Source organism: Diadema antillarum, unplaced genomic scaffold, assembly GCF_040938485.1.
Source record: "Diadema antillarum isolate AM-2024a unplaced genomic scaffold, OU_Dant_1.0 seq00000333_RagTag, whole genome shotgun sequence".
NCBI lineage: Eukaryota > Metazoa > Echinodermata > Echinoidea > Diadematoida > Diadematidae > Diadema > Diadema antillarum.
This window is the reverse complement of record NW_027271349.1, coordinates 1,369,085-1,394,713: the sequence shown is the minus strand read 5'-3', so window position 1 is coordinate 1,394,713 and position 25,629 is coordinate 1,369,085. Positions and strand designations below refer to the sequence as shown.

The following is a 25,629-nucleotide window of genomic DNA, read 5'->3' as shown; positions in this document are numbered from 1 at the left end:
AATAATTCCGTATAACATTTTTTATCAGTCCTACTAAAAGTTAACTATTCCACACATGGCCTACACAACACTACACGACTGTTTTACAAGATGGAATTGGATTTCTGCAGGTGTTATAGAGTAGCTACAAACTATACAAACCAAAAAGAGCACTTTAAAGTATGCAATGGGCTGTCAATTTGAAAAATAAAGCCCTTGCTTCTAGCAGTTCAAGCAGAATGAAAGCAGAATATTGAGCATTTCAATCTATAGAACTTTTACCTCTTTTTGAAGACATTGCACTTAAAATTAAAAATTTGATATGAACACTGAAGTGTAATGTAGACCATAAGAACCTCCATACGTTTAAACTTTTAACGAACATTCACCTACATAATAGGCATCACTAAGAATACATTCCTCTCATTCTAATTTCTTAATCCTGTTATTAAAATGATTGTGGTACTAATGTTAACAAGTCTTAGTACACAAACTTATATGTGTATGAAGGTCACACATTAAGCTTAATGACAACATAACTACTGGAATATCTGAAGATACTGGGACATTCTGTACAGTCTCACAGTGATACCTTTTACATCATTAATCACTGCTTCCTAAGAAAATCTTAATTCTTAGAAGACTGTACCCTACAAAGCATATTGTTTGGAGTAAAACACATGCAAGTGAAATTGATATTCGTGAGAAAAAAATAACTGAAGAAAATCTCATCAAAATTAATCACAAACATACAGCAACTGTTTGAAATCATTAATATGTCATGTGACAAAAAACTTCATAGGAACCATCTAACAGTCATTTTGATAACAGGATAGTACTCTGCTCAGTACTCTGCTTGCATAAAATCTCTCATATATGGAACAGAAAGACAACCAAACTATGATTTTGCCTGAATTTGTATAAAGGAATTAATATGTGTTGGTACTGGAGGATGAGTTACTATCATATGTCAGAAGATCATTGGAGCCATAATGCAAATCAGGGTATGTGGACTTCTGATACTAATCACCTTTCATTAAAGTGTACACAATCATGCTGTTATATCTTGACAGTTATCCAGTATCATAAAACCAATCAAGAGAGATACAACCAATGCTGCATAAGTCAAAGTTGCATATTTCACTTTTTTGCCTGAAAGTAAAAGTCAAAATTTCAAACCAAAATATTTGTGTTTTCAAGACATATTTGTAGTCAAATATTGGCCAAGTTGAAAATCATACTCTGGTCACAATTGCATTTTTAGTAACTGATAGAATCAACTGATTTTCATTCATCAATATTTTACTACAGAACACTAGCTCACTAATGATTATTTAGTATGATGACTAATTCTAATGCTAAATCATTTCAAAAGCTTTAGATATCCCATCATCTGCTGGTCATGGCCTTAAAACTATTCATCACTACATCAAACAGTGATCAACTCACATTATGAAGGGCAGGTGTCATGGTACACTGAAACAAAGTAATTTGGCTGAAATAAACAAATTTTAAGAAGTTAATACATTATGTCAGACTATGCACACATTTCAATATATCAAACTTTAGAAATTTCACCTACACCATGATTCGTCTTGAAACCACTGGTCTTATGGCAAGTAGTGAGGTACTAAGGTACTAAGAGATCTTCTTTGCCTTCTCTTCATAACCAAGCAGAATTCGGGGAGAACATGTAACTTCTAATATATTGTGCGAAAGGTGTTACAGTGATTTCAAATAATAATAACAGTAATATATATACATATATCCCCACTGGATCATATCCACACTTGAGTTTGATCTTTACTGAATGGAAATCAACATTTATGCTGCTGGGATTGATACATTATACCAAAACCTTCATGGTGTCAGGTCTGATAAAGACAATAATTCATCTAAGTTTGCATGTGTGATATAAACACAGATGTAGTCATGGTGCCAGGCCTTTATACCAAAGCATTCCTGTGCCTGGCAACTGTTGAGTAACATGATCCCCTATGTCTGTAGATATCACCAAACATTGACTTTATAGTCCTCCTAGAAAATACCTCCATGTCTGCATTGTTTTTATTGAAATGTTTTTCAAATCATTTGGTACAGACAAAAAAAAAATAATAATAATAAGCTACCGGTAAACTGTGAGGAGTTACTGTTGGGGTCTGTAATCTACACTTCACATGTTTCTGGCCTGGTGTTAGAGAAACTTCATAAATGATGGAGTTCCATCAGAATATGCTCATATCTTTCAAAATAGCTATGAACAGCTGGCATATACAGATTCTCTACAAGGAAAAATTGCGCTCATCAAGATGTTTAAGTCAGTGATTTAGCATCTTGAAACATTTGTTACAAATCAGGACATGCCTCCTTGCTCCTTGCTCACACCTAGCGCACCATTGGATTTGGATTCTTGTTCACCCTCTCCAGTTTTTCAAAGTGTTTCCTTGCATTCTTGATATTGATGAGGGTCGTGGCGGGAGCTAGACAGACATGGAAAGAGAGAGAAGAGAGAGTAGAGAGGGTTGTTTCACAAACAAATAAATAGACTCATAAAAAGTGAATTATGAGTAATGAGGAATTTTATTATATTTCAAGGCCGTCTTGGCTCTTCAAGTTTAATTTGAAGGCAACTATAAATCCAGTTAGTTTTCTTGATGACTTTTTCGAATAAAACAATTGCAAGATTGTCTTTAAATCTACATTTCAGGTCATCAGTGGAATGAGGCTGTGACAACACTTTTTAGTGGTTAATACATCATTACGCTTCTGAGCAGCAACTATTCACCCATAAAATCAAGGAGATTTCAAGGAATATAATGCTTACAAAAATGGAGATGCTTGTATGTTACATATATTGTAATAGCCGACAACAATTTTTATATCCATATTTATTGCAGGAAGCCTCCCACTCAAAAAATCATATCACTGGATATTTTTGGCTGGAAAGAGACATGTCCAGCCAAAGTTAATGACATGTCCAGCCAAAGTAAGGAATGTCCAGTGATCTTTGACTTTGAGGGATTTGGACAAATCTTATCAACATATTCACACCTCATGAATGTATAAGAGCCAAACTCAAAGAAAAGCATCACGGGGTTTTTCTGAGAATTAAATCTGCACTATTAAAATTGACAATCTCCAAACATCATGGATGTCACACTAAAGAAACAGAGGCATACAAAATGCAATCCTGTGAGGGTTTTTGTGCAGGACAAACTTGTGGGGCAATAATATTATCACTTCATCTGAATTGCATGTGATTGTGATCAATAATCATTTTCATGAACACAGATGAATCTCTGATATTGAGATACATCATGGAACTCTCCCAGTTAATTTTATTTCCAGATATTAGAGTCTCTTTGCCGTCTCCGATGATAAAGACAGAAAGCTCCAACTCACGTATTGATAAGTCTGACATGATGACCATGACATAAGTGTTCTGTGTGAAGACATCAATGAAGGCTGCAAAACTGGAATTCCTGACTTCCATACTTTGAAATGATGCTGCCAGTTTGCTGAGCAAATATCGACACAAGAAGAAATTGAGTATATGAATATAAGAACGACCCAAGTCCATGGAAGACCATTTCGAGTAAACTAAAAAAAACTTCATATCTTTTTTGTTTGTCCAATAATATTCTATTTAACTGTGATGGGAAGGCAACATTGTATATACAAATTAGAACATATATCATTATGACAATCAACATTAACATTAATTGGGGAGAGGCCATTTTGTGTGATGGACTTGGGTCGTTCTTTGATTCATATGGACTTGGGTCGTTCTTTGATTCATATACATGATATTCTGCTATAGAGATGAGAGAAGGACGTGAGAGGGCGCTATAATATGAATGTAAGAATGACCCAAGTCCTTCATTCTTACATTCATATAAGATTTAACTCATTTATTTCAGGCACTTCCGGGGGTAATTAGGATTTATCTTTTACACACAAGATGAGTCCATGCGTAAGCTACAATTTCCCATGTCAAACTGAATTTGGCCAAAAATTGGACTTGGGTCGTTCTTATATTCATATACTCAATTGACAGAGGTGAAGCAGAGCAATATAACATTTCACAAATGTGCTCAACTGAAAATAAACAGGGTAAATATACAAAAATGCTATGTATGATACATACATTTCAGCATTATGAACTCTTGTTCAAAATCTACTGTGAGATTAAAGCCCTAAAGTGTACACTGAACTGATTGAGAAGTTGATATACACTGTATCATTTAGAACATATTAAATGAATATCACTTATTGGTTTTTCTTCACTACACGATATATATTGTGGTCATAATCCAACTGTATCCTTCTGGTTCTAATGAATATCTACATGTCCGTAGAGTCGATGCTCATCTGAACTAAGAAAATACATAAATCTCATCAAGGTGCTGCTAAAATTGAAATGTGCCAGGGCATTATTCTTTACTTACAAAGATAGCCATGCACAATATGACAACAATATTCTTAATTGCTGGACAGATGAATAATTTAAAGCTACATAGCTTTAGCCCTCTACAAGTAGCCTTAACCAAAAGCCTCAATTATGACCAAACCTACCACTGAATTACTCTGCATTCCCTGCATCTGAGAATGACTAATGCCAAATATAATGTATCACTAGAATTTATTTTGAAGAAAAGGATGGAAGCATTACTTCCATCACTGGGGCCACCAATAGAGTAGCTATAAGTAAATGGAGTGTTATCTTTCTCATGACGAGGGATACACACATAGCCCCCTATCCAAAGTGTTACTTCCATAAGAGTTCAACTGTACTACCATTGACACTGTCATTATTATTTTTTTTTTAAGAATCTTCAGGGATCTACAATCAGTACAACCTGGTTTTTATACAGCACCTCCAAGATCTAGAAATGATGATCATGTTTGAGTCCCAACACATTTTCCCCTGCCACTGGAGTGGTCTGTACAATTTGAATAAATCTTATCACCCTGAACCCAACAAAAATTCCTGTCAAGTTTGAATTTTGAGGAGAGGTTGAATATATCAAATTTTGACTTGGTAACCCCAACTTGTTCATCCCATTAGTTGCTAAATTGGGACCACCACCCACTGAGAGTTTTGTAGTGGACCCTACAGGGTGGATCAAAAATGACTGAACAGCTACAAAAAGAAAACAAAAACAAACACAAACACACACACACACACACACACACACACACACACACACACAACAAACAACCTTTTAAGTCTGAACAGCAACCTTACCTGCAGCTAAGCTTGAACTGCTTGATGATATTACTGATCTTCTCGAACCTGTGCACATCTCTGTGTTCTCTTCTCTGGCAGTGAGATATCACCTATAGCAATGGCACAAGAACAAAACACAGACATCTAGCACTGATCAGTCAATTTGGGGGGGGGGGGTGTATCTCATATGTAATGGGTTGCAGGTCAAGCACCTTGGATACAGTAAATTCACTTAAGTGGTCACTGCTTATCTCAACAGAACATGAAGTGATGTATGAGAAAGTATAGATTTGTTTTTTCTTCGTTACCTACATTGTGCCATCAAATTCTTCTCAAAAATTGATAATTTGCCCATGTCAACCTTATTTAGAGGGTTGGTGGTCCACTGGGAGAATAATTGTTTATATACAGCTGATTCTTGAGACTTATATTTGAGCAGGACTGGCAAGAGTTGGCAGACAGACTCCGTGAGCTTCAATGCCCCTCCCTGCAACAAAGACGTGAGATGCTAAAAGCCTCCTTCTGCTCTATAAGCTGTTGAGGATGGACTGATTTTGCTACAACACATGTTTCCATAGACACATACCTGAGCACACTCGGAACTCATCCTCAACTGGTTAAAATACATCACAATCTGGCTAACCTCAATGTAGGTCAAAATACTACTACAGCACAGCAAGCCACACAACATATCCATCATCAGTGCTACCAGTTACGAGTTTAATACCACCATGGAATACCATTGCCCATCTTTCTCCCCTCGGACTGTCAGGATCTGGAATGCTCTCCCTCCCGATACAATATCTTCACGAAAACAACCATTTCAGTCTTCTGCCAACGTTTGGTGGCAAGACTCTTAATCTAGGCGGACCCCCATCATGTTTTTATTCGCACCCAAACCATTCTTTTTGTTGCACTGATGAATCTGACCCACATAAGAGCACAGGTCTAATTATCTAAAGAGGAATTTTAAAAACAACAACAAAGGCACTAAATTGAGAGAAGGATGAAAATGGAAGAAGGCAAAATGCAGCCAGGGCTCTCAATGTGACTTTGGTTCAGATCTGCAAGTCAAAATGTGGCACATACACTGTACATTGTATCTCTTCTCATGATTTTGCCAGATGAAGGTGAGCTAATCATGTCTGAGATCAAAGAGAAGGTGAGGAAAGCATGTATACATGTATGCAGGGCTGCACACTGACGCCGGTCCGACGGTCAAAGACCGGTAAAAGTCACTGTCGGACCGGTAACTTTTCAGGAAATCCACAAGTTACCGGTCCGACATGACCAGTAAAAAAAAAAAAAGCATTGGTGGGGTCAGTAGAAAGGAAAAGAGCAGCCCCGATCAGGGAGAAACAGAATGCAAGATATCGCACTGTTCAACAAGTTTTACGCAAGTTTTCGTTTATGTCTACCGGTGCAATTTGTACAGTAAACATAGTTTTGAGCACTGGCAGTCGACCAGTTACTTCGCGCTCGCTTGCGCATTTGGCGCTGCTCACACACTGCCATGCAATGCAATACATGCAAAGCAAACGATGCAAAGCATGTACAGTGTAACTGCTTCTTGTTTGCTTTCGATCGGCGGTCATGCCAGACAAGAAGCATTGAAAGAAGCGCACGCATTTCTGGGTCATTTTACTCATGAGTTTTTTAACGCAAGATCGATCCGATCCCGGCTTCGCAGCAGCGTGGCAGTTATGTTAGAACTAATTTACTTGTGTCGATTTTTAGAAAAAGTAAAAAAACACTCGATATTCAGCGATACAGTAAATGGATCTGATTGCGTTTATTTTCATTTTGAGCAGTCATTTCACAAATTAATATTTTCATTCGCTCAGAATGTTCTCATAACGAAGATAGGCGCAAAAAGGATCACGAAATCGGCCCTTCCGTGTACTTTTTAAGAACGCATGCACAAAATGTGAAGAGATAATACTAGGGAGAAAAAAAAATCATGAAATCATGGCAGTCCCGCTTACATATTTCAGGTAGAAATCGTCCCAAAAAGGATCATGAATTCAACCGGCCGCGTCGTATCTTCCAAAAGATTTGTACGAAATGCGAAGAGATTATAGAGGAGAGAAAGAAAAAAAAAATAAAGGACACATTTTGGTGAGTGCATCATAAACGATTACAGCCGAATAACAATTCATGAAATCAACGCCATCCCGTTGAAATTTGAGGAAATAATAGGCGCAAAAAAAGGATCTTGAATTCAGTCCTGCATGCCGTCTTGGTTATCAAAAACGCACACACAAATGCGACGAGATTATCGGGAGAAAAATAAAAAAAGACATTTTTACCCTTCTGAGTGCGTGTATTACAAAAGATTACATCCGAAGTAATTCATGAAATCGCCACAATCCCGCTGATATTTGAGGTAGAAATAGGCGCAAAAAGGATCGTGAATTCGGCCGTGTCGTATACCTTGTATAGATAAGAACGCATGTACGAAATGGGAAAAGATTAGTGGGAGAAAAATAAAGGACACATTTTCACCCCTTTTGGCGCTTGCATCATATAAATTACAGCCGAATAGTAATTCATGAAAATTTCGCAATCCTGTTGGAATTTGAGTAAACAGTAATAGGCGCAAAAAGAATATCGAATTCGGCCCTGCATGCAATTTATAGTTTTGAAAACGCCAAATACGAAGAAATTATCGGGAGAAAAATAAAGAACGCATTTTCAACCCTTCTGGTGAATGTATCACAAAAGATTACAGCCGAAATGATTAATGACATATCGCAATCCCGCTGATATTTGATGTAGAAATAGGCGCTAAAAGGACCGTGAATTCGGCCGTGACGTATAGGCATGTACGCAATGCGAAGTGATTATTGGGTGAAAAATGCAGGACACATTTTCAACCCCTTTTGGCCCGTGCATCATAAAGATTATAGAGCCGAGTGATAATTCATAAAATCATCTCAATCCCGTTGAAGTTTGAGGAAACGATAGGCGCAAAAGAATCATGATTTTTGGCCGTGTCGTGTATCTTTTAAGAACGCATTTACAAAATGCGAAGAGTTTATCGGGGAAAAATAAAGGACACATTTTCAACCCCTTTTGGCGCGTGTATCATAAAAGATTGCATCCGAAGTCATACATGAACTCATCGCAATCCCGCTGATATTTGAGGTATATAGAAATAGGCGCAAAAAGGATCGTGAATTCGGCCATGTCGTATACCTTTCAAGAACGCATGTACGGAATGCGAAGAGATTATGGGGAGAAAAATAAAGAACGCATTTTCAACCATTCTAGCTGGTGCGTGCATCACAAAAGATTACATCTGAAGTAATTCATGAAATTGCCACAATTCGTCTGATATTTAATGTAGAAATAGGCGATAAAAGGATCGTGAATTCGGCCGTGTCGTATACGCATGTACGAAATGCGAAGAGATTATTGGGAGAAAAATACAGGACACATTTTCAACCCCTTTTGGCCCGTGCATCATAAAGATTACGGCCGAATAATAATTCATGAAATCATCGCAATCCCGTTGAAGTTTGAGGAAACAATAGGCGCAAAAAGAATCATGATTTTTGGCCGTGTCGTATATCTTTTTAGAACGCATTACGAAATGCGAAGAGTTATTCGGGAAAAATAAAGGACACATTTTCAACCCATTTTGGCGCGTTTATCATAAAAGATTACTGCCGAAGTTATTCATGAAATCATCGCAATCCCGCTGATATTTGAGATAGAAATGATAGAAAAAATGATCGTGAATTCGGCCGTGTCGTAGAACGCATGTACGGAATGCGAAGAGATTATGGGGAGAAAAATAAAGAACGCATTTTCAACCATTCTTGCCGGTGCGTGCATCACAAAAAGTTACATCCGAAGTAATACGTGAAATCGCCACAATTCCGCTGATATTTGAGGTAGAAATAGGCGCAAAAAGTATCATGAATTCGGCTGTGTGGAACATCTGTAAGAACGCACTTACGAAATTCGAAGAGTTTATTGGGAAAAAATAAAGGACACATTTTCAACCCCTTTTGGCGCGTGCATCATAAAAGATTACAGCCAAAGTAATTTATGAAATCGTAATCAATCCCGCTGATATTTGAGGTAGAAATAGGCGAAAAAAGTATCATGAATTCGGCCATGTGGTGCATCTTTTTAAGAACGCACTTACGAAATTCGAAGAGTTTGTCGGGAAAAAATAAAGGACACATTTTCAACCTCTTTTGGCGCTTGCATCAGAAATTATTACATCCGAAGTAATCATGAAATCGTCACAATCTCGCTAATATTTGAGGTGGAAATGGGCGCAAAAAGGATCGCGAATTCGGCCCTGCATGTCGTGTACCTTTCAAGAACGCATGCACAAATGCGAATACTGTAGATTATCGGGAGAAAAATAAAGAACCCCTTGTAGCGCGTGCATCAGAAAATATCACAGCTAAAATAATTCATTAAATCGTCGCAATCCAACTGACCACCAAGAGCAGGTTACTCAGCAAGTTCGTGTGCCGATGTTTAGAAAAAGTCACAAACGCATTTGATACAATCTGATGTTGTTCATTATCATTTTACACTGTAATTCACAAACAAACATTCTATTTTTTCCTATCTTTTTTTGTGCAATAAATAATGCAAGTTTGAAAAAAAAAAATTAATCTGTAAAATGTACATGGGTGGGGGGGGGGGGGGGGTACGTCCATAAAAAACAAGAAAATAAGTTTGCAAGTCATTTAATGTTTTTTTAGGTTGTTGTTGTTGACCGGTAAATTTTCTGTTCGGACCGGCAAAAAATGGTAAAACGGGGCATTTACCGGTCCGACAGAGACAGGTTGGACCGGCAGAAAAAATGGGTTAGTGTGCAGCCCTGATGTATGGCAGACTGTCATAGAGACAGTACATGGACTTGTTCTGAGCAAATTTTGCTACTTGACTGCAATAGCTATTATAAACACACAAAAACACACACAAAGATTGGTGAGGGTATATGAGCAGAGGGCTGATCATGTGTGCACCATACTGCTGCTTACCACAGCCTGCTCTAACCATTCTGATTCCTTCAATGTTTATTAAACAAGACTTGCAATCACTCTCAATTTCTCATGTCAGGAGGTAACAAAGCTATGTGATCCCGTAACCCATATCATAATACTATCTTTGAAGCCTGCACTTTTCTATTAGATCGCCAAAACATCAAATAAAATTCATAATTGTCAACTGACAATGGTAACTAATGACATCAAGAACTGTAAAGATGTTATATACTCACTAGAAAAGTGGCCCTCTCAAAAAGCAGCACTTCATCTGCATCAATAATGTCAGCAAAGTTGATGAGGTTGGTCTTGAGCTGCTCGACATTGGGAATGAGGAGGTATACAATGGAGGACCAGGCCTGGTACAGAGTCTCATCCCAGATGGACGTCCTGAAGCAAGTACAGTCCAGAGGTTTGGACAGTCTCTTTAAGTCATCCTCTCGCTCCTTGAAGATCTAATACATTCATTGACAAATACATGTACTTCATTTTACTGTCTGCATCTCATTCAGTTGGGGGTATGGGTATTAAATATGAATATTCATGTCTGAACATTGATGAAAACCTTTCAAAGAACAGCATACATCGATTAGTACACATCACTATGCCTTTCATCTTAAAAACATACAAGCAGAAGCAATGCAACATCAGGGCCAACACCACGAAGTGCAAAGTAAAGAAGAAACACTCTTTCACAACTTTCATCTGAGCGATATTCATCTATTGTAAGCTACACTTAGAATATTTTGCATTATCAAGAGTTTCTCTAAGAATAAATACTGTGCAACATACCAGTCTGAGAACATAGTGGGTCAAACCTACAAATTGTACATGAAATGAACACTACAACAGGAATAGCCTGCCTCAGTGAACCAATTTTTATCTTTCTCTTTCTCTCTCAAATAAAAAATTCCCCTAGGGGAAAAAAAAAAGTTGTTGGAATGGCATCTCTGTCTCCGTCTCTAATCAAAACTCATGCCCAGGCAACTGACCAGGATCTGACCTTTATACTATTCAGCCCTTCTAGCCCTGCTCCTCCTACACCCCACCTCTCTTCACTTCACTCACCAGCTCTCGTTGATCTTCCTGCACTAGGTCCATCTTGTGAATGAGGCAGAAGATTTTGGCATTGGGTGATCGTTGGAGGATTGCCTCTAGACACGACTGGTAGTAGTGCATGTCTTTGTCAAGCTCACGACTCTCCACATCAAACACATAGATGAGTACTTCCACATTGGCGAAGATGTTATCTTTCTGACTGGTGAAATAGTTCTCCATAAAAGCCTCCTGTCTACAGGGAAGAGACCACAGAATGTTACTGGGACACTCAAGTGTAAATTGTAATACAAATTTATATAATTAACAGCATTCATTTTAATATAAGTTTGGCATTAATAGTTCACTTGATACAAGATACTTAATATGATGCACAGTCAACTAAAAAGCATTGCATGCATGGTTTTGTGGGTGGTCATAACTGAAATACAAATGCATTTCAAATGTGTATTTCAAATGTATTCAAGTATCCCTCACAGACTCCATATGTAGGTCTATCTCTACAAGTCATTACGCAGTTATACTTGGTGCCTCATAAATAAGAAGTGATTTCAAACTTCAGTCATGGAAACAAAAACAGAAAGATACATCCTACTTGTATATTGTGTACTATAGCTTTCAATCAACAACACTTCAGCTATAATTCAGATTAGGAAATAGCAAACTTCAGCTGCAATTATGACACTGGCAATTGCCACAGTGATACCATCTGTAATACCTGTAATGATAATATCATCGTTATAATGAGTCCAACACTAACATCAACATTACAATATGTGACCCTGCACCACAAAACCAACAAAAAGTCGCCAGACATGGATTTTTAGTTATGGGCAGACTCTGAAAATTAAAGCAGACTTTAAGCATTAACATGATGTATAACTCAATCCAAATGGACTCTCCTAACCTATCTAAATATTGTAAAGAAAGCACACACTCTGGAAAAGTGTGAACCGAGAAAACAGGCTCTGAAGTACAGGGTCTATTCAAGAGCTAAATCTTGACCAAGCTGTGCTAGCTGTGTGATGAATGGAATCAAAAACAAAATGTTAACTACCGTAGCAACAACAATGAAGGGATTATTAGACTGAAAGCTGGAATTGAGCAGGCTCTATCAACACATTCTGTCCATGATTACTGCCAACTTTCAAAGCAGAAGCATTATGCTTTCAAATGTTATCAAAGTTGAAAGTGGAGAGTGTGCAAATGATTTTCAAGAAATAAAAAGGGGCCTCTAAGACATACCTGGTCACACTATTCTACCAAAAAAAGGGGTTACAAAAAACTGCTGAAAACCCATTTTCCCATTCATTTCATGATCCCAAACTCAAGAATTAGGCAGAAGAAGAATAGCTCTGTCAGAAAATGTGGAAAACTAAAAATTGACTTGGTTGACCTGTTTCACCTTTGTTTCTTTTAGTCTTCATGTAAAATCAAGGGGTGCGACTCTTTGTTGGTGTTGGGATGCACAGTCACATATAGACTGTAGCACCAATATTACATTAATATCACATTCTATGTCATTGCCATTTCTGTACATTGCATAACATAAGAAAGATAATCACCACTTCTTTATTAACATTATTGGTGTACGAAACAATGTTTAACATAAATCAAGTAACAACTGTTCATTCTGCAATCAATCATCGCAATAAAACACTGCAGTTCAAAGGTCTATAGTAACTTACCATGAAGCGACAAAAATATCAGTGTTTGATGAACATGCATTGTATGAATATTCAGTAAACACAAAACATTCTCAGTGCTGAGTTAAAACAGAGATTATGCACAATATCTAGGCTCTACAAAACAGACATAGTATACATTTAGGGAACTAAAGTTTTGCAAAAGAAACTAAAATAAATGTATTCCATCTGTATTAGTATTGCTTGATATAGTAACTGCATGTTACTATTGCAGGAGCTGTCCTACAAGTAATTTAACTGTCATTACGGCACAGGCTGGTGTGGATAGGAATAATATTAAATATAACTAGAAATGTCGCTACAGCGACTGGTTATACCCCCGCCAAACAACATTTCATAAGCTTTGGTCAAAACAACATTTCTTAAGCTTTGGTCAAAAAACTGAGGAAGTAGTTAAATCTGCAAGATCTTTCCTTGATCTTCTGCCATTAATATGCCGTTACCATGGCAACGTACTTTCGGGTACTGTCGAAAAATGCGTCTTGCACATCTACAACCAAAGGCACACATCTGTACCAAGTTTCATGGAAATTGGGCAAAAACTGAGGAAGTAGTTTGCAACACAAAATTTTCCATCATTTTGGCTCATAATATGTGAGCTGTTACCATGGCAACATACTTTTTGTCACTGTCAAGAAATGTGTCATGCTGACCTATATCCTAAGACAAACATTCAATATGAATTCCATGAGAATTGGAAGAACACTGATGAAGCAGTTTTGCCATGAAGCATTTTGCCCTATATTTTACCAATAACATGCCGTTACCATGGCAATGCACTTTTTGCCACTGCGGTAATATGTGTCTTGCACATTAACATATTCAGATGAACATCTGTACCTAATTTCATAAAAATTGATCAAAAACTGTGGGAGGAGTTCGCGACGCAAGATTTGTACCCATTTTTGCCCATAATATGCCGTTACCATGGCAACGTACTTTTGGGTACTGTCAAAAAATACGTCTTGCACATCTACAACCCAAGGCACACATCTGTGCCAAGTTTTATGGGAATCCGTTGAAAACTGAGGAAGTAGTTCGCGACGCAAGATTTGCAACGGACCGACCGCCCGACCGCCCGACCGACCGCCCGACCGACCGTCCGCTGATTCCTATATACCCCCTTCAAACTTCGTTTGGCGGGGGTATAATAAATCAATCATGCATGTAAAGAATTAGAAGAAAAAATAATTGTGGCTCCACAACTGACAAAGTCAATTTCAGATTACTGTCAGTTTACAATGTACCGGTACCACTGTACTTACCCTCCACAGTCCCACAAGTTAAGAACCAAGTTGCCGAGAAATCTGACATGAGAGTGCTCCACATCAACTGGTAGAGACAAAGGAATGGTGACATTGAGAGTAGTGAGCTCTTGTCGTTTGTCAACTGATAGAATCACTGCCTACTTTATTCTGAGCATGCTACATGTACCATAGATTTCCTTATTCATGCTAGAGAGTTAGCAAATAGAAAAGCAAAATTACAGTTGGTCAGCAAATTCCCGAGTAGCAAGTCTCTTAGTCACATCAAATGATGATTAAAAAAAAAAAAAAAAGAATCTCTGTGACATAAAGTCCACTTTGTTCCTTGGCACATTTTCAGTTTCAATTTGATGCCTAGCTCATAGAAGCTACAGTATCACCTCAAAGCCACACTGCGCCCTTGCAACTGCTTGCAATTGTTGCCACATTACATCTAGCTCAACAGCAAGGGCTTTCCAAACATGACGATGGGAAGAAAAGAGAGATATTACCGGTACTCAAAGGGTGAAGGTTCGGGTGTAAGTTTCTTCAATTTGTCTCCCTCTACAAATTATCTGTGATCTGTAAATTTAAAAACATGTTGGAAAAAAAGAACCAGTGGGACTCAAACCCGGAGACAAATTGGAGAGCTCTTGATTTCATGTGGATGGTTATAAATCAGCTGTAGTCTGATTGCTTTAGTCTTCATTTAGGCCTCATATTTTGTCATGATTGCATCAATTTGCCTGTCCTAAGCCACTCTTAATAGTTGGGATGATTTTATAACCATTGAGCAATTAGTGCAGGCATGTGTGCCAATCTGTGTATAGAGTATGTCTGCTTTCAGGCAATATGCAGCAAAACGCAAGTCAAATGTGCAAAGGTGTGATTGAGGTATTTACATTGTGCAGCACAGTTCAGTGTCACACACTGAGGCATTGCACAATAAAGTCCTATCAATGGATCCATTGGGTGATTTCAAGTTCGGTGCTAGCGCCTAGTGCTATCTCAGCACTAGCACCGGCGATAAAACCGAACTTGAAATCACGTCGGTGTTGGGAGTCGACCTCAAAATTATGACGTATTTCCGGTTGCTAGTGCTGGGCTCGGTGTTGAATGTCGTCTGCTGAACCGAGCTCCCCCATTTGTGTTCGTGATTTACAATGCTGTACATGCTTTTTTCCCCATTGACTAACACTAGCCCCTAGGGATTGTCATTTTCTTAATTTCATGTTCGGTGCTGGTGTTAGCGTTGCCGTGCAAGACCCGTATTCACTTCCATAATAGATGCATGTTTTATGTGCAAAGTCTATGCTAATGAAGTGGCAGCCCACGTAAAGAACACGAACACTCCAGACATGGCTACAACCTGTATCAAATCTGAGCCTGGGAGCAAAATAAAGATACAATGTTATTGTGTTCTAAAGAACGGATGAAATTTGTGGCATTTTAATTAGTCTTCCTCATTATGTGTCTAAACCTAAGCAGTCATTGCTACATCTTTTGACATTTGACTTTAACCATGCGCCATCACTTTTTTTGTCGCACAATTCCCGCGGACCTCACGGTGCTGTGATACCAACAGCTAGTGGGGGTGATCGATAATTTTGATCGGTATCGCTTCGTTAATCTGACCGTCGGTGTTGGAGCTGAATCGGGGGCTAGCACTAGCACTAGCACCGAACTTGAAATCACCCATTGTTTCAGTTTCAATGTGTAATATAAAACTGTTTAGGGGGCATGTCCGCAGACTCTTCCCACAGATGCTGGTACTATAAATTGTCTGGACATGAGTCTTTACTATACTAGACAGAAACACAGAGATGACGTTCAACATAAAATATACAGTTTTGTTCTATATTGGGCTTAGATTTTTGTGAGATACCAAGAAACCACTTACAAATGAAACAATACTGAGCATATCCTTATATGAAGAATTCAAAGTTTCTTAGATGAAAATCAGTTTTGGAATTGCTGAGACATCCAAACAAAGTAAAACAAGGTAATCCGAATAACAGGTTGGTTCCACCTTTTATTAGGATTGTTCTATTCTAAATATATCGGCCATTTCAAAACCAATTTTCATCAAATAAGTGTTGAATCAGTCTTGGAATTACATGCTCTTTCATTTTTCATAAGAGGTTTCTCAATATCTCATTGGTCAAAAAATGTTAGAAACCTGAAGTTAGGTCTCAACCAATACTATACGAACCCGAAGGCTTAGACACTAAAGTTGGTACAATTTGTATCTTACTTGTAGCCCCCAATCTCCTTGTATCCCTGGCAATGTAGTTGGCAAAGATGATTGACCGCATGCTGGTCTTGCCTGACCCACTCTTGCCCATTAGCAACACCTGCATCGTAACAAAAAGATGAGTAAACACAGAGTTAAACACAGAGAAAAGATAGAGAAAAATACTCCAGAAAGCTACATGCCTGTTTTAAGAGTAATGCAATCTTTTCACACTTAATATTTTTTTTTTCACTGTAGACATGTGATTGGAAATCCTGCATTTACAACAAAATATTAATGTGTGTCTAAGCTTGACCATATTCATTTCACATATCAACACAAAAACATGTGGTGAAGATCTATAGAAGTACAGTATTTTTTTTTTTCTGAAAACGTATCTTGCTACAGATAAAATGGTGTATGTATGACAAGTCTTAGGGTGAAAGCAAGAGAGGGGTGAAGGTTGAGGTGTGAGTTTTGTCTCCTTCTGCTTAATAATATCTTGCCTTCATTTGATAGGCTTTGTCTCTCAATACATATGTATCAATGTCATTTTGTAATTTCAGAGCTTGGGTATTTGTTCCAAGTTCATCACGTCACTGCCAGCAACCAGAGATAGCCTGGTGGTAGTGTTGCTGCCCTGAAAGCAGTAGATGACAGGTTCGAATCCCACTGGTTCCTTTTTCCTGCATGTTTTTTAACAATCATAGATCAGCAGTTGCAGTCTTATGAATGTCACTTGTAGAGGGAGACAAAAACTTAAAGGACAAGTTCACCTTCATAAACATAAGGACTGAGAAAATGCAACAATATTAGTAGAACACATCAGTGAAAGTTTGAGGAAAATTGGACAATCGATGCAGAAGTTATGAATTTTTTAAATTTTTGTGTTGGAACCGCTGGATGAGGAGACTACTACAGCTTGTGAGTCATATGCGTACAACAGTATAAAGAAAATGTAAAAGAAAATTCAACATATTTTCACTTTTTTCGCATAATAAAAGAGCACTTGACTTGCCTCTTTCTAAATAACTTTTGAACGGGTTGTCTGATTTTCCTCAAACTTTCAATGATGTGTTCTACTAATATTGCTACATTCTCTCAATCCTTATGTTTATGAAGGTGAACTTGTCCTTTAAGAAACTCACACCTCAAGTCTTAGGGTACTATGAAGCTGTGCTTCATGGCTCTCTCACAAATCACAATGGACAATCCAGGCTCCAATGATGTCACAATTAACTGATGGCTCAATTCGCTGAGGGGAAAAAAATGGGAGGGGGGGGGGGGGCATGCACATAGACATTACGTCTCATCTCATATGAATCAAGAATTCAAGCCGACCAGGCAGATGAGTACATGTACTGCTAGTGCTTACAATGGATCATGAAAGAAGTCTGTAAATAGCGAAGCAGTTGTGCTGCAGTGTACATATTGACATTTTATCAGTATAAAGTTTGTAGGATATATAGTGAAGAGTTTTGTCGTCTATGGCTGCACAAATAGATGGGAAGTAAGCAAGAAAATCAGATTTTATAGAATACTGCCCAAGTGCAAACACTTCATTCCAAGAGATACGAGCAGCTTGACTATCGGCCATCAACTGACAAGATTACAACTGAAATGTATAGTGATCTCACTGAAAAAGATGAAGAGATGCAGGGGTCTCGCGCTCACCTGATGTACATGTATGCTGTCCACAAAAGTGATTATGGATGGACGGACGGACAACCCAAAAAATAATGCATCCTGCTACGTTTTGTGGCGGAGCCATAAAAATGTGACAGTTTAATGGCTTACTAATCTACAAAATATGTAGGTCATAGCCAGTCACACACAAATTACATGTTGTACGAGGCAAGGACTCAGGCCATGCAAGCTGTGGGATTTTCAGAGCGAGCTTGCATACATGTACGTATGCACCGGAGGAGATTTGGGGATATCTGTACACAGCATGGCTTGTGCGCTGTCTGCGCTGGATGCCACGGGACTCTTGCCCAAAGGCTGGTGGACAGCGGAATTCATGAAGAAAGTGAACCAATAATACTTACAAAGTGGTTAATTTGCCATTAAATTCAAGTACCTACCTACTCTATCACTCAGTGTGAAATAGTAATTAGGAGTATTAAAGTTATATGCACGAGATCAAGTTAGTTCTGATTTATTTTCCTCTTCACAAATCTTTAATAACATTACCTCAGACTACAGCTTCATGGAGCTGATTTGCGCGAGGAGAGGGTCCTCCGCAGAAAAAAGTATCACAGATTTTGAGTCAAATCAGGCCGCGAGTTGATACATAGGTGCAGCAGCCCTGCATTGAGCGAACCCGCTGGCACCTATTTTGATTAGTCGCTGCACATCAGTTGATTAAAACTTAATTTTTGTCAAAAAATGCAGACAGAATTTTTTCTTCTTTTCATCATGGAAAGTGGACATGTGTGTTTAACAAAAAATCATGGTGTGCGAAGCTGCGACAATTTATATGTCAGATGAGATGGATGAGAATTGAACCAGGGGCTCCATGAGCACGTCCCCCCCCCCCCCCCCCCCCCCCCGCCCCAGGAGGCCTCATGATGAGCATGGCCAGGGTGCTCATGAGGCGGAGGGATCCTTTATAAGAGGGAGCGGCTGCAGCCTGCACCCCTCATGTGTGAGCAGGTTTCCTTTACTGATACTGTACATGTATTACCGAATATGTTGTATTGCCTACCTGCTGTGAACAGGCGCATGGCCACAAACTGCGACAATTACTTTACGCCCAAGATGTGACAAAAGAAAAAACAATTAATCACAAACATCATAAACATAATTTATAGATTCACGTTGATCCATGATACAGTCTAGTATAAAGTCTAGATGATCTACACAGCAGAAACATTGCCAATTGCACTGATAGTAAATTTAATTTCTCGGGCAGCTGGCATGCATGTCATCTATGAGTATGATTTAATGACATCACGTGATTTGTGCCGTGTCAACGTTGACTTGGCACAGATCAGTCTTGTTGTTGACCGACAAGTATGTCTACGGCAAAACACTTCTCATTTAGGGTCTATAATAATGACATTTGCTGGGTCAGTTCGCAGCAAATGTCATTATTATAAATGAGAAGTTTTTCGCCTTATTAAGTTAGACATCCTTCATGTCCTTGTCGGTCAAAGATCAGTCATCACAACTACAAGCTTAGCTTCAGGCTTCAGCCAGAAAGTATGGTGCTGGTGGAAAGGAAGTCACGCGCTTTGTTTGAGGCGACACCGCACCGATGACCGGTAACCTGTCTGCACAAAATCTGAGATCACAACACGAGTACTGTAGACTCTACCGTGATTTGGTGGTGGTATTGACGATTGTCCCTACATTTATAACATAATCCAAAGCAGTAGAAATAGACGAAATCTAGAGATTGTCTGGATACTAGTCTTACTAGACTATAAAATTTACTCAGATACTCATGGGGCATGATGATACTCTCTCTAGAATCTAAATGGGTAGATCTATCTAGATTCTAGACACAGTAACGTTACGGAGTGGCGAAGTCACGAAGAGCGATCCAAGTATCATACCACATTATGGAATGGCATGGAGGTTATCGATGTGATACATTATTACATGATAAAAATCCTGAATTCAAAGACAAAGTGACAAGCTTGACATTTTGTTCTATAAAACAAATGACGCAATTCCACAGTGCAATGACACTCACCTTTTTCTTAATTTTGGAGGACATAATGACAGTGTTGTCAGGAACCTGCTCTAACGGTGTTACTTTTGGAGTGGAGGTTCAGTTGACTGTGTTCCGCGAGTGAGTATCACGAGTGCGAGTCGAGTAAGCACTCTTGCACTGAGTTTATAGTCGATCGGGCATTCATGTGACATGTAGGACCTACCTTTGCACAGTGATGAAGTGTCGAGGTTTTGCATTGGTGTGCGTGTTGTGTGTGTAGTGTACTAGACTCAGTACATCACCACTGATCTCGCTCGTGCCCGAAACGCAAAGCGCAAGTACTAGCGAGCTCTCATGGAACGCCATGTGTTGCAAAAGTTGAGAAACCTTTTAAATTTACCAGAGGTTTGAAGCCACTGAGCAGAGGGGGTTTTTTTTCTTTGCTATAGTGCAAAATTAAAAACTACTGATCAGAGATGTCTAACTTTGCATGAGCAAAGACAAACTTATGATTAGTAGTTTTAACTCTGCACGTACATCTCGAAATTTGTGAAGAGTAGCTTTATCTCTGCACTAAAACATCTGTTCTAGCAGGGAGGTGTAAGCGTATATGCGGAGGCTCCAGAGCATGACAATGAGTGCGTAACAGTCATGTCACTGTAAGTTGGTAATCCAAACCGCTCTTTGATATCATTATGGAGACCAAAGAAAAGGTTCTTGGCTTTTACAATTCTAAGATGTATTTCAAAAGGTAATGTACAAATCCTGTACGAAATTTGGTTATAATCTTGCACGGAACAACTTCAATCAGTTTTTTCTTCAAAGTTCCTTGTTATTAATACCTCGGACTGAAAAAGGACGGGTGTTAACATGATCTCACTAAAAATGCTTAACCATCTTGCGCATATAGATTTGTGCATAACATTGTTTGTCAGGTTTAGCAGGGAATTGCATTTTAAATCTTTCCAATTAAGTAATTGGCTAATGCGCGCTTCTGCGTGTTTAGCAGCATTTTGCAGTTTACAAAAATGACATTTTCTTCGCGTGTCCTATATTCTTTGCACACTCAACAATAGAAATGTCATCAAGGTGGCTGGTTTTCCTGGGCACTATTTCACTATTCTCCAAAATTGATCTACAGCTTTGTATTTCATTTACTTTCCAGTGATAATTATACGATTTCTGTAAACTGACTCAACAAATCAGTTAGCTACCCCGTTTCTTCCGAAACTACGAACAATCTGCTTTTAGTTATTGGGTTCGATACATTCATCAACAGAATGAAATGCCTCAGAGCCTACGAAATATATCGTTGATGGATCCAGAAGTTCAAAATTACCATATTATGAAAGGACATCTTTATTGTTCCGAATAACCCCAAAATAAATGTCATTTGGAACGAAATGTCCCGTGTGATAATTTAAGTGTATGTGATAAACTTGAAAATATGGGGGTTACTGGCATAGAACTTGAGTGGTTCGAGAGTTATCTCTCGAACCGGAGAATAAGGACGTCAATCAATAATACCCTTTCGGATGAAAGATTATTAACCAGAGGAGTGCCACAAGGATCCTTGTTTGGACCGTTGTTGTTTAGTATATTTATCAATGATATCAATTCGATTTTTTCTGACTGCAGGGCCCATTTATACGCCGATGACACGGTCATCTACTCACATACAAACCCGAAAGTTGTGGATAATGTTTTGCAAAAAGAGTTCGTATGTATGGAAACATGGATGGCTGCATGAAAACAATTTAAAAATCAATTTTGATAAAACTGTTTGTATGTTATTTGGTACAAATAATATGTTAAAAAAGCAAGAGTATTTGAATGTCAAACTTAGGGGTAAACAATTCTTCAGGTGAATATTTTTAGATATCTGGGAATTATAGTAGATGATAAGTTACTGTGGGATGTTCACATCGCACAACTGTGTGACAAGTTAATAAAATGATTAGTTATATGGGTCGTTTGAGACAATTTGTTAATATGACTGCATTGAAATTGATACATAATTCTATTGTGTAACCTCATTTTGATTACGGTGATGCAGTATGGCAATCCGCCAACGGTAACTGTCTTTCCCAACTTCGGAAGATGCAAAATAGAGCCGGCCGGGGAGATTAATTTTGAAAGTTAACCCATATTCCCATATTACTACCAATGATGTTCATTATAGCTTAGGGTGGAATACAGTAAACAAAAGACAAAAAAATTCATCTGCTTTCATTCATGTATAAGATTATGAATGACATGGCCCCCGAATATATGAAAGATATGTTTAAGTACAAGACATGACCATACTCTCTCCGTGATCAAAACGATTTACAGTTACAACAGCCTAAAACTAATTATTGTAAGAGATCATTCTCAGAGCTGCAGCAGCGTATAATAACATATCAGATGATTTACGTCAACTTTCCTCTTTACCCGTGTTTAAGTTCAATTTAGACAGAACCGAAATCCTTTCAATTTGATTTGTTTGTGCTCCAAATCTTAGAACAATATGTAATAATATGGTATATATGTATAGTCACAATGTATTAATGTATGTACCGTTCTATTTGTGCTTGTGTTATATTTTATTCTGATTGTGTGAAATTTTTGTGAACAGGGCCCCATGGAAGACAAAAAGTGACTATTAATTGTCACTACTGAAAATGGGCTACCCTCCGTATGTTTTTTTCTTTTCTGGACCTTTATGTTTGAAATTTGTTGATTTTTAGTACGGAAATAAAATAAACAAACAAACAACTCTTATTAACATATTCAACTTTCATTGAATTCTGTGCGACGGTTGTATTGTGCATCGTCAAAACACATGTACAGTACAAGTTATTCGAAGCCATGGAAACTATAAATGAAGGCTTTTAGCCAAACAAAATTAATTTGTGATCATATCGATGGGCTTGTCTTTATTTACTGATCATCCCTTCATTTGGCTCAACTCTCTCTTGCTTTTTTTTATTAGTTTAAGGTACAATATTGATAATAAGTAACTAAAATGCAAATTACCAACCAGCAGATCATGATCATATATAATTATGATGGTTATACATTAAGGAATGTCCGCTGCACTTTTTTTTTTCGAAATTTCCTCTTCAACTATATTCAAAGCAGCAAGTCCGTTCATCTGTATAGCTGAAGCGTATCAAACCTTTTACGTTTGTCGGGATGCACTGTCTTAAAGGGAGAAATCCAGTCCAAATATAAGTTAGCCTGATAAGAAAGAGTAAAATATTACAAGTTTAACAGTATAAATTTGATCGCAATCGCGTATGAAAAATAAGGAAGTTGTGACATTTTGAAGTTTCGCTATTTTGGGGGGAAACAATTCTTGAACAGTCAATATGAATATGCAAATGACAAAGTGAGCGTGTCATTCCCTCACAACTTATCTTGTTTGCACATAAAATAGTGAAATTTCCAGTTTTTCATTCAAACGCAATTATGCCCGAGGCTCAAATCCTTGTATAACTGATCACTATATAGACCTTCTGAAGTTATTCAACCAGGAATAACGTAATGCTTCAGACTTCAATGACAGAACTATTGAATTTTCGTCATTTTTTTTTTGTACATGATCTATGGAAAATTGTGAGGGTATAGTTAGCTCACTCATTTGCATATTCATATCCACTGTACAAGAACTATTTTTGCAGAAATTAGCAAAACTTCGAAATGTCATAACTTCCTTATTTGTCATCAGATTTCAGTCAAATTTTTGCCCTTGAACTCGTAAGATTTTACTTTTTTATCAGACTAACTTATCTTGGACTGGATTTCCTCTTAAGGATATGTATCTTGAGCTATCAATCTGCAAGGCTTCTCGACAAAGTTGTCAACCCTTCTCTCCTGCATCGACATAAAGGCTAAAGACAACTGAGTTACTCTGACAACTATAGTTATGTCGCATGTATATATTCACACCAAGTCAGTTAATTATGGTACTGAGTATAGTCCGTACATGACAAACAACTCCAGTATAATACACAGTACATTACATATGGTAAATGAACTTCAGCACTATTAAGAACGATCATGTTGATAATAATGATAATAATAATAATAATAATAATAATAATAATGACAATAACAATAATAATAATAGGCCATAATAATAATACTAAGAAGAAGAAGAAGAAAAAGAAAAAGAAAAGGCTGACAATAAACTATAAAGGACCAATACCTGCAATCCTATATAATGAATACCTGTAAAAATGAATTTGAAAAAGTGAATTTGAATCTTGAAAAAGAAACATATTTTTTAAGCAACAGTTCGGACGATCTTTACACACACACACACATATGTAACACACACACACACACACACACACATAATATATATATATATATATACATATATATATATATATATATATATATATATAAGATAAATTTAAAAAAGATAAAGGAGGCGCCCGGTGCGCGCCCTCACCCGATGGGTCTGCCACTAAACCCATCATCGTTCGCGTGTTTTTATCATAAATCAAATATACTGCAAGTGTAATTTTGTTCGGTTATAACGGAATTTCGTTATAACAAAAGAAAACTGCCGGTCTCGAGGGTTTCGTTATAACGTTTCGTTATAACTGTACTTTGAGATGTGAGATATAATGAGATGCAGTTATAATCGATCTAAGTTCAAATGAAAAGTAGAATGAGTTAACGCGCTTACACCATGCCTTTATATCGTGCACCCCTTCCACTGTAAACCTACTGCCTTTGACTTGTTTGACATGTTGATTGATTGATTGATTTATTGATTGACCTTATGTCATCACGGATAAAAGCCTGCTTTCAGCTGTTAGGTGGTTTTCAGCAAGGCCGTGAACATTAATACCAAGCATGTATTCACGAACAGATTTACAAGAATAAAATGGTAATAAGAAATCTGTAACATGAAAAGTATATACAATGAACAAAAGAAATCAAAGTAAGAACTAAGGAAAAGAATCATACAGAAATACACAAAGGTCTGAAAAAAAATTAATGGGCAATCATTATATCACAATGCAAACAGATCAAGAGGTTTCAAAATGGTGGACGAGCGTTTAACGAGACACGGGTGGTCAAATGAATTGATAGACCTGTCTGTGAGCAAATATTTGAATGTATACAAAATTAGCACTTCGATATATATTGAATATAAACTGTTGCAATCATACAGCTCTTTTTTTATTTCTGTTATAACTAATTTGATATCATTAATTGTCCTAAGACTTACAGGGAGATCATAAAAAGCTTAGAAGATGCACCTTTTTCTTACAACATTTATTCTCCTGGTTTGGGGGGAGCAAATACAGTGGCATTATCGTTCAGCAATTGTGTTAAACATGTCGAAGCAGAGATGGGTTACCAAATTGAGACCAGTGAAGCGAAAGTAATGGATCTGGAATGTCGAGTTGATGCACGGGACAAGGAGATCGCCAAGTTGAAGTCAGTCATCGACAAACAGCAAAACACAATGGACACGGTTCAGCGGGCAATCAACACCCAAGA

The 25,629-nt window shown here is 37.8% G+C and overlaps 1 protein-coding gene across 1 annotated transcript; it reads right to left on the bottom strand.

Moving 5' to 3' along the window:
- LOC139730765 (ras-related GTP-binding protein A) lies at window positions 1-20,290 on the bottom strand. Its single transcript, XM_071641627.1, has 8 exons — window positions 20,164-20,290; window positions 16,485-16,584; window positions 14,252-14,318; window positions 11,293-11,515; window positions 10,461-10,679; window positions 5,228-5,319; window positions 3,382-3,497; window positions 1-2,459 (listed from the first exon to the last, which is right to left on the bottom strand). The coding sequence occupies exons 1-8, from the start codon at window positions 20,185-20,187 to the stop codon at window positions 2,365-2,367; spliced, it is 936 nt and encodes a 311-aa protein (XP_071497728.1). The 5' UTR covers window positions 20,188-20,290; the 3' UTR covers window positions 1-2,364.
- Window positions 20,291-25,629: the final 5,339 nt, after the last annotated feature.